The sequence below is a fragment of the Chlamydotis macqueenii genome, chromosome 10, assembly GCF_036417535.1.
Source record: "Chlamydotis macqueenii isolate bChlMac1 chromosome 10, bChlMac1.mat, whole genome shotgun sequence".
NCBI classification, from domain to species: domain Eukaryota; kingdom Metazoa; phylum Chordata; class Aves; order Otidiformes; family Otididae; genus Chlamydotis; species Chlamydotis macqueenii.
The window spans coordinates 4,710,270-4,719,743 of record NC_141565.1 but is presented as its reverse complement, the minus strand read 5'-3'; the positions used below and the strand labels follow the sequence as shown (position 1 = coordinate 4,719,743).

General features: G+C 68.9%; 1 protein-coding gene across 1 annotated transcript; it reads left to right on the top strand.

Annotated features, from left to right (window-relative positions):
• Positions 1 to 2,476: 2,476 nt before the first annotated feature.
• On the top strand, positions 2,477 to 9,247 carry CAMKV (CaM kinase like vesicle associated). The gene is made up of 11 exons (XM_086755537.1): positions 2,477 to 2,640; positions 5,397 to 5,505; positions 6,586 to 6,717; positions 6,801 to 6,875; positions 6,970 to 7,108; positions 7,196 to 7,316; positions 7,578 to 7,653; positions 7,737 to 7,873; positions 7,960 to 8,038; positions 8,115 to 8,202; positions 8,345 to 9,247. Exons 2-11 carry the CDS (start codon positions 5,411 to 5,413, stop codon positions 8,642 to 8,644), a joined length of 1,242 nt encoding a protein of 413 aa, XP_086611663.1. The 5' UTR covers positions 2,477 to 2,640; positions 5,397 to 5,410; the 3' UTR covers positions 8,645 to 9,247.
• The last annotated feature ends 227 nt before the right edge of the window (positions 9,248 to 9,474 follow it).

Below are 9,474 nucleotides of genomic sequence, written 5' to 3'. Positions count from 1 at the left end.
TGGGGACCAGAACCAGCCCGGGATGCCACGAGGGCCAAGGAGGTGGGGAGGTACGAGGCTTCGTGTGCCATTGCCATCAACGCAGGTGGTGTCCCCACGCCGGGATGGGCTGGCCGGGGACGAGCTGTGGTGCCCAGCCAGGGCGGGGGGGGGCTGGGGGGGGTGGGCAGTCCCATCATCACCCAGGACGTGGACGGGCTGGAGGAGCTGCGGCACCGAGTCCTCTACCGGGAGCTGGGTGTCTGCCCCGCGGCGGTGGCCGTGCCGGCCGCAGACACCCAGCTCTGCCCCGCTGCCAACCGGGAGAAGACGGCTGAGCTGCTCTTTGGGCTGGGAGTCCCCCCCAATCACAAGGCTGCCCCCCCGCCGTCGCATGGCCACCTGGCCGGCCGGCTCGCTGGCCACCTCCCTCAATGCCTTCCAGGGCGCATGGATGCCGTGGGACACCCGCGAGGAGGGTGGCCCTGCCACTGTGCACCCCTGCTGCTGCTGACCCCAGTAAAGGGCTGGGGGCAGTGGTCGGAGGCTGCGCCACTTTTTTGCCCACCCCGCCTCCCCCCGTCACCACCAGCCCCCCGAAAAAAGGGATGGAGTTTATTTGGCCCCGTTGCCAGGCCGACGTGCGCAATTATCGCTGATTGCCTGGCGGTTGCCATGGCGATGGCAAGCACGCAGGGATGCGGTGCCACGTGGCGCTTGAGTCACGGACACGCTGCACCCCCACCCCCCCCCCCCATGTCCCCCCCACCCAAGGCAGAGGGGTACGGCCGGGTGTCCCCCGCCCTGGCACCCCCACCTCGGGCAGCCCGACACACCAGGCAGGAGGGGATCGGGGGGGACAGGGACGGGAGCCGGGGGCCACTCCAGCACGGGTGGGAGGGCGAGGTGGCGGGACGCCAGAGACAGGAGCCAGGCCGAGGGCTGGTGGCCGGTCCCTCGTGCCACGAGCCACCGCCGGGCAATCGTGAGTTACGCTCCGGGTTCCTGCGAGGCGCAGGGATTAATAACCGTGCCGCGCTGCTGCCAGCCGGAACGATTAAACTCTTGATTAGAAGCTCAAACTACAGCGCCCTGCTAATTCCCCTGCTCTCGCGCACCGTTAATTACCCGGCGTGGGCGGCAGTGGGCTCAGGGCTCCGTGCCGCGCAGGGGATGGGTGTGGGAGGTGCCCCGGGCTGCCTGCGCCTCCGGGAGATGCTGATTTTGGAGACGGGATCCCGGTGTCCCCTGTCCATGGGCCTCCCCGACCTGGGCTCAGGGGTCCCGGGAGCGGACAGCCACATCCCCGCAATGGAAGGGGATGGGGTGGTTTTGGGGAGCTGGGGTTTGGTGGGCGCAGGGGCTGGAGTGGGGGGTGCAGCTCGGAAGCAGTGCCATATGGGCCGCAAATGCCAGCACACAGCCGTTCAGGAGGCTCCACGCACGCGGCTGCGCTGCGTGAGGAGCGGGGTGCTCCGGGGGCTGGGGGAAGGGGCTGGGGGTCCCGCTGCGCCCCCAGGGCCGTGCTGTCCGCCCTGGGCTGGGCACCATGCCTGGGCCGAGGGCAGGGGGAAGAGTATCGGGGTGGTCTCAGGTCGCTGAGCGGACATCGCCCCTCTCTTGCTCGTTGGCCCAGCGCATGGGGCATGGACGGTTCCTGCTCGTGGGGGAGCAAGCGGGGCCTTGGCCCCACAGCTTGGGGAGGAGGAGGCGGGAAGTTGTCTGGTTCCCATAGGATCATGGCACGAAGGCAGGACCTCTGGGAACACAGGTACCTGTGCGGAGGGGACACAGGTACCCGTGACACTGAGCCCACAGCCAGCACTGCTAATAACCTGCTCCCATCCCACCCCATCCATCCCATCCCATCCCATCCCACCCCATGCCATCCCATCCACCATCCCATCCCATTTCATCCCATCCCATCCCGCCCCATCCATCCTACCCCATCCACCCTATCTCACCCCATTCCATCCCCTCCTGTCCTGCCCCATCCATCCTGTCCCATCCTATCTCTCCTCATCCCACCCCATGCCATCCCATTCCACCCTGGCCCGCCCTCTCCCACCCCATCCCATCCCCTCCTGTCCCGTCCCGTTCCCTCCAGGGCTGGTGGCCGTGGCACAGCCCGGGACACCCCGGCTCACCCCGGTGCTCCGTATCTCGCACCGGTCCCCGCCGCCTCAGCGACGCCCGCTGTGACACCGGGGCTGCCCCAGCCCTCGGCCCCGGACGGGATGCTGCCTACGGGTTTGGGCAGCCACCCCTGGGGAGAAGGGGGACAGCGGGGACATCGGCAGGGAGCCCCCCCCCCTCAGCGGGCCGCAACGGGGCACGGCCGCCCCGTCCCAGCCTCACGCGTGACCCCGTCCCCGCGCCCCACGGGCCGGGCGTGAAGTTCGGCGGTGACGTCAGGGGCGGGGCGGGGCGGGGCGCCTCGGGGAGGGGGCGGGGCCCTGCCGTCCCGCCCCCTTCCCCCCCGTCCTCCCCCCCCCCCTCCATCTCCCAACTTGCCGCGCCGGGCGCGCGGGGCCGCGCCGTGACGGACCGACGGTTCGGCTCCGCTGGGCTCAGCTCGGCTCGGCTCGGCTCGGCTCGGCCCGGCCCGGCGGGAGGGGCGCGCAGCCCCCTCCCCCCGTTTGCGGTCGGAGAGGCGTGCAGGTGAGCGCGGCGCCGGGCCGCGTCGGGGGCAGGGGAGGGGGACGGGCCCGGGCCGGGGGCGTCGCTGGGATTTGGCACTTGTTGGCCCGGGGCTGCCCCCCGCTCTCCGCCTCCCCCCTCTTCCACCCGGGCCGGGCCGTGTCCGGCTGCCTCTGCGCCCCGACGGGCGCACCGCTCCCCCCCACAGCCCCGACGGGAGCCGCGGGCACGGCGCGATGCCAGAGCCCGGCTTCCCACGGAGAGCGGGACCGGTCCCGGGTGAGGGGTGCTGCTACCGGGGACCCTCACCCGCGCCGCCCAGCATCCCCCTGAGCCCCAAACCTGTCCCCTCTTTCTGCCGCATCGCTCCCCCCCGACCCTGCCTCCCCCCCCCCCCCCCCCGGCAAATTTGGTTCCTTCTCGGTGCGGCTGCGTTTGTGCCTCTCCTTGGGACATCCTTCCCCCGGGGCTGGGGCGGGGGGAGGCAGGATGGCAGCGGGGAGCCCCCAACCCCACCACCACCACCCCACCCCACGGACACGTCCAAGGTGGCTGCAGGTGGAAGCGGGGGCTGGAGACGGAGCGGCGGCTGGTGGCAGCACAGGCCGTGGGGCAGAGTTGGGGGGCTGTAGGGGGCCCGCTGGCGAGCTCTGGGCGGCTGCGTCATCCCTTGGTGCCGTCCGCACCCAGCCACCCACCTCCCCGCTATTGTCTTACACCCGCTGTTGCTTCTGCTCCCAAATTAGACACTTTGGGGGGGGGGTTGGCTGCGTGCGGGTGCCAGCGCAGCACCCAGCCCTCCCCCTCCCGGCACCCCATGGTGCTCACCCCTTTGCCCAGCCCTTGCCCAGGTGCCCCTGCTGCAGCGAGGGTGCTCTTATATGTGGGGCGCAGGTGCTGGCCCCGATGTGGGGCTGGTTGCCAGCCGTTCTTGCGGGGTGCGCTGAGCTCCCGCTCTGGCCACCCCGGAGCAGGTGAGGGTGCCCCTCGGCCCCGGCAGGATGGGTCCCCGCTAAACCAACAGGAACTAATTTTCTGAGCGCAGAGGAGCCGAGCACTTGCGGAGCCGGCAACAAAATCCCAATACATCATCCTGCCCGGGTCCCCTTCCCGGCTAATCCTGGCATCGCGCCGCCGGTGCTGGCAGCCTTCCCGCTCACCCGCAGGCCAGCCCTGCCTCCGCCAACCCGCGGCACCCAGCCCGCTGCCACGCTGGGGACAGCCCTCGTCCCGCTCAGCTGGGCACAGTGGCATGGCAGAGCTGGCGTCGCGTGGCACGGGGACGCGGAGGTGCCAGGCAGGGCACATTTGCCAGCGGAGGCTGTTGGGGTGAGCCGAGTGTGAGCTGGAAAGCCTCACGCGGTCTGTGGTGCAGGGAAAGGTGTCCCATGGGTGCTCCTCTTCTCTTCTGGGAGCGGGCGCACCCCAAGCAGGACGAGGATGGGTGCTCTTGCCTGGCGTGGGCTTTCCTGGCTCCTGGGTGCCTGGGTGCCATCTGAGGTGGGAGCACCCATCCCGCAGGCATCACCCGGGCAGGCACGGTCAGCTGGAGGGATGGAGGCAAGGAGGAGCATCCCCCCTCCCCGTTCCCTGGCCCGCTGCACCCACGTCCCACCCAGATTTGTGGTCCGTCACCCCAGGGAGTGCTTAGGTCCGCGCCCTGGGTGCTGCGAGCAGGACCACCTTCCCACTGGGGCTCGCGCGACGAGGATGGGGCCATGCGCCCGCAGGTGGGTCGGGTGCTGCCGGGTGCTGCCTGTCCCTGCCTCCTCTGAAGGATGTGCCGCTTTCTGCATCTCCAGCTCCCATTGCCATAGCAACAGGCTCGGCGCTTGGGTACCCACGATGTCTGCTCCCGCATCCCGCGCTGCCATCCTGCCCGCGGCCCTCGCCTCCGGGTCCCGGGCGCTTGCTGGCGCGGCACGGCAAAGCCGGTGTGCTGCAGTGTGGTGTTTTGGGAGCTTTAGCGCCAGGAGATGGGCGCTCTCAGCGTTGTGCCAGCATCCCATCGTGGTGTCCTGCTTGTGCCCGTCCCATAGGGTTGGGGGGAGCCCGGGAGCCCTTCCTCCTTCTGAGCCAGCAGAAAATAACGTCAGTGGAAACTTCCTCCCAGTATCGGGTTATGAAAGGGAAAAATTCACTTTATGGGACCTATTTTTTGCTGGGAAGCTTCTGAGCAGGGTCTGATTTCGAAGAGCTCCCAGCAGGAAAGCAAAGGAAAAAACGTTATTCCTAAAGGGCTGGAGGAGCTGAAGCGTGCCGGGGCCAGTGTCCTGCCCGCTGCCAGCAGCAGGAGGGCCGGCGCTGCCAAACCATGGTGCTGCAGTGGGCTGCTGGGGCTGGTAAGAGTCAGGGAGCTGAGGCTGGCGTAACTCGCCGCATATGTGGTGGTGCGCAACGGTGCTCGGCCTGGGGAAACCCCCGCTGCAGAGATCTCACCGTGGGGCAAAACTGGGCTGAGAAATGGCAAAGGGTTCCCAGCGGGTGCTCCAAGCTCTGCGCTAGCCCAGGCTGCTTAATAAATCATTAGTGAGCCACAAACGAGGGCCGGAGGAGCCAGCTTGCAGCCGCACTGGCGGCCCGAGCCCAGGCGGAGCGGCTGGCCGCCACGGGACGGCCGTGCGTCGGTGGGGCTGGGCACGTAGCGGCTTGCGGCAGCCGGGGAGCGTGATCAGCCGCTGCGCTTCGTTAAGGAGCGCAGCTCGGAGTGGGGCTGGTGTGGCTCCAGGGGGCGAGGAGGGTGCCGGGACGCTGACCGCCTCTCCCTGCCCTGCCAGCACCGGGCCCTGCGATGCCGTTTGGCTGCGTGACACTGGGAGACAAGAAAGATTACAACCAGCCGTCCGAGGTGACCGACAGATATGACCTGGGCCAGGTCATCAAAACGTGAGTTGGTCCGGCCTCGGGGACCCCGAGCGCCCCGTGCGCCGGGCTGAGCAGCGGCACGACGCTGCCCACGGGGGCTTTCAGGGTGCCGACGGGCAGGGCGCGTTTCGGGGCGGCCAGCCCCTCATTCATCCGACTCTCGCTGGCGGGCGCGTTGGGGGTGCTGAGCGCCGGCTCCGCGGTGAGCAGCCGGGTTTCCCCGCTGCTGCCGGATCCCGCCCTCCTCCCTCCAAGATCTGCAGGGATTGCAGCAATTCCACACCATCCTGGCTTCTCCGGGAAGCAGGAGCGCTCCGCTCCAGCACAGGAAAGGGCAGATGTCACTTAGGGGGGAGCACAGCGCTGCTGTTTCCCCCCCCCCAGCTTTTATTGCCATTATTTGTTTGACCCCAAAACGCATGCCGGAATTTTTTTCGTCGGCCTCCGAAACACCCGGAGTGCTTGGCCATGGGTCACAGCCGGCGGGGTGACGCTGGGTGGCAGCGGGGACTTTTTTGGGTGCTCTCAGAGCTTTGCTCCATCCCTGTCCCAAAGCCCATTGGGTCACCGGTTCCCCTGCACCTGGGGCGGCGGCGGCGAGGATTTTGGCACGGCCAGGGGGATTGGAAAGCCAAAGGCTTTGCCGGAGCAGCGCCGAGTGCCCCCCGCGGCTCCTGCCCGGCCGACGGGCTCGAACGCCATTAATAATAGAACAGAAATATCGCAGCATCCCTGGGCAACCGGCGCGGCTCCCCTTCTTTCTTCCCGACCGCGGCGCTGGCGTTAATGTCGGGGCGCGCTGCTGTTCTGCGTCGGCACGGTCCCACCCAGGCTGCTGTGGGGAGGGGGCTTTTTAATCAGCAAATTTCCCCCCTTCCCTCTCAATTTGCTTATTCCATATAAATTCCTTCTCCTTTTTATTCATTTTTTTTTTCTGCCCCTCTGCACCGGAGAGGTTTTAGCCGCAGGTTCCTTCCACCCGTGCAGCATCTCCCCTTGCTGCTGGGATGGAGGGATGCTGGTGGGCATGGGGACCACCTGAGCACCCTAAGGTTGGCCGTCCCCGGGATGGCGGGGTGACGGCTATGGGCACCCTTGCAGGGAGGAATTCTGCGAAATCTTCCGGGCCAAGGAGAAGACGACGGGGAAGCTGTACACCTGCAAGAAGTTTCTGAAGCGGGACGGGCGGAAAGTGCGGAAGGCGGCCAAAAACGAGATCATCATCCTCAAAATGTGAGTGCTGGCACCATGGGGGGGATCCCGCGCTGATGGGCAAAGTGGAGACCCCCACCCATGCCCCCCCTGTCTCTTTGTAGGGTGAAGCATCCCAACATCCTGCAGCTGGTGGATGTCTACATCACGCGCAAGGAGTATTTCATCTTCCTGGAGCTGTAAGTTTGGAGGGTGCGGTGGTGGGGGGCTGGCTGGGGGTGCCCCTCGCCGTGGCGGGGTTGGGGGGGGTCTCGGCAGAGCTGCTGTCGGCAGGGCCACCGGCCGGGAGGTCTTCGACTGGATCCTGGACCAGGGCTACTACTCGGAGAGGGACACCAGCAACGTCATCCGGCAGGTGCTGGAGGCCGTCGCCTACCTGCACTCGCTCAAGATTGTCCACCGGAACCTCAAGGTGGGTGGCGGGGGGGCGTGGGAGCACCCATGGGTGCTGGCGTGCCCCTCGCTCTGCCCCGGCGCTGACGGCCCCTGTGCCAGGCAGCTGGAGAACCTGGTGTACTACAACCGGCTGAAGAACTCCAAGATCGTCATCAGCGACTTCCACCTGGCCAAGCTGGAGAACGGGCTCATCAAGGAGCCCTGCGGCACCCCTGAGTACCTGGGTGGGTGACAGCCAGCTGGGCGGGCGCGCAGGGGGGGTGGGGGTCCCAGTAGGTCCCTGGGGACCCATGCTGGGGGCTCTCACTTGATCTCTCCTGATGGTCATGGGTGCTCCTGGCACATCCTTCCCACTCCCCATCACCCTGGGGCTGATCTGGGTGCTCCTGGAGGGTCCCCCCCGCTTCCCGTCACCCTGGGGGGGCAAGGGGCCGGGTCGGTCGGTTGGGGACCCCCGGGCAGGGCCGCTCTCCTGTCCCTCGCAGCTCCGGAGGTGGTGGGGCGGCAGCGGTACGGGCGGCCGGTGGACTGCTGGGCCATCGGCGTCATCATGTACATCCTGTGAGTGCGGGGGAGAGGGCTGGGGCGGCCGCGGGGGGCTGGGGGCCGTGGATCGGGCTGAGCCCCCCCGCCCCGTCCCCCAGCCTCTCGGGGAACCCCCCTTTCTACGAGGAGGCAGATGAGGATGACTATGAGAACCACGACAAGAACCTCTTCCGCAAAATCCTGGCTGGGGACTATGAGTTCGACCCCCCGTACTGGGACGACATCTCACAGGCGGGTGAGCCCCACGCTGTGGGTGGGACGCACGGGGTCCCATGTTGCCCCCCCCCTCCGCCCCAGTGCTGACCCCCTCTGTGCCCCCAGCCAAGGAGCTGGTGACACGCCTGATGGAGGTGGAGCAGGACCAGCGGATCACGGCGGAGGAGGCCATCTCCCACGAGTGGTGAGGGGCGGCGGGGGCAGGTGGGGGTCTGGGGGGGGGGCAGCGGGGGGCCACTCACCCCTCCCCGCCTCCCCAGGATCTCCGGCAACGCCGCCTCCGACAAGAACATCAAGGATGGCGTCTGCGCCCAGATCGAGAAGAACTTCGCCCGGGCCAAATGGAAGGTGGGTGAGGGTGCCCCGTGCCTTGGTTTCCCCTCTCGGCTGAGCCCACCCCCCCATCGCAGGGCTGCTGGCCGACCTGATGCCCCAGTGAGGGGCCCGGGGGGCCTCTGCATCCCACGCTCTCCCCCTCTCCCCCCTGCAGAAAGCCGTGCGAGTGACCACGCTCATGAAACGCCTGCGGGCGCCCGAGCAGACGGAGACGGCCCCAGCGCCGGCCACCACCGCCGCTGCCACCGCCACCACAGCCACCGCCACCACCACCGCCGCCGCTGCCACGGAGCCCGTGGCCCCTGCAGCCCCCAGCACGCCGCCCGCCGCCGAGCAGCCCCCGGCCCCTGCCACGCCGCCCGCTGCCACGTGTAACGGGGACAGGGCTGCCACCGCCGCCACCACCGCCGCTGCTGCTGCTGCCACCGAGGCCCCCAGCGAGCAGACGGGCTGAGCCCCCCACGCCCCCCCCTCTGTACATAACCCCTGGCATGGTCCCCTCCGCACCCCCGCCTGCACCCCCTTTTCTACGTGCCCCGGCGGAGAGCCGGCCGTGGGGCAGAGCCCTGCATGGAGCCCGTCCTCCCCGCCACCCCCCCCAGCCCCTCCCGGCCCCCTCGGTGGCTTTGCCGGTCGGTCTGTCCCCCCTTGTCCCCGCTCTCTCAGTCTGTCCCCCGCCACCATACCCCCCTACCCTGGGGATGCCCAGAGATACGGGGCAGCCCCCGCCCCGGCCGCGTGTGGGGCTGAGGGGGAGTCGTACGGGACTGCAGGTGGGGCCGTGCGGGATGGAGTGGGGGGCTGCAGCAGGCAGAGCGCCTGGCACCCCTTCTCCGACCCCGGGGGGGGGTGTGATGCAGGGGGCGAGGGGGAGGCAGCCCCCCACGCCTCGTGTCTGGAGGATCCCAAATGGCCGCCCCGCGCCCCCCATCCCTGCTCCCCTCTCTCGCAGCTGCATGCCTGCAGGGCCGGCTCTGGCTGCGGCTGCCGCCGCGCCCCCCGCGTGCCCCCTGTGCTGTATCTCTGGCAAATAAAGACCCCGCTGAGGACAAACTGAGACAGCACCAGCGCCGCCTGCCCGCTCTCTCTCTGTGGGGCCCGGGGTGTCGGCGCCCCGCAGCGGGCTCCGGCCGCCATCGTTAGGTTTCAGAGTACACGGGCGGGGAAGGGGCGTGGCCCCGCCCACAAGCCCCGCCCCCCTCAGGCGCCGGAGCGGGGCCAAAGCTCGCCCCGTGAGGTCACTTCCGGGCCAGACCGGAAGCGGCCAGCGCGCGGCCCCGTTTG

What these genes read in the sequence shown, in the direction of transcription:
- CAMKV (XM_086755537.1), top strand. Translation starts at nt 5,411, where the DNA reads ATGCCGTTTGGCTGCGTGACACTGGGAGACAAGAAAGATTACAACCAG. An exon ending in TTGTCCACCGGAACCTCAAG is followed by an intron (nt 7,109 to 7,195) that starts GTGGGTGGCGGG and finishes TGTGCCAGGCAG; the next exon opens with CTGGAGAACCTGGTGTACTA. An exon ending in GGCGTCATCATGTACATCCT is followed by an intron (nt 7,654 to 7,736) that starts GTGAGTGCGGGG and finishes CCCGTCCCCCAG; the next exon opens with CCTCTCGGGGAACCCCCCTT.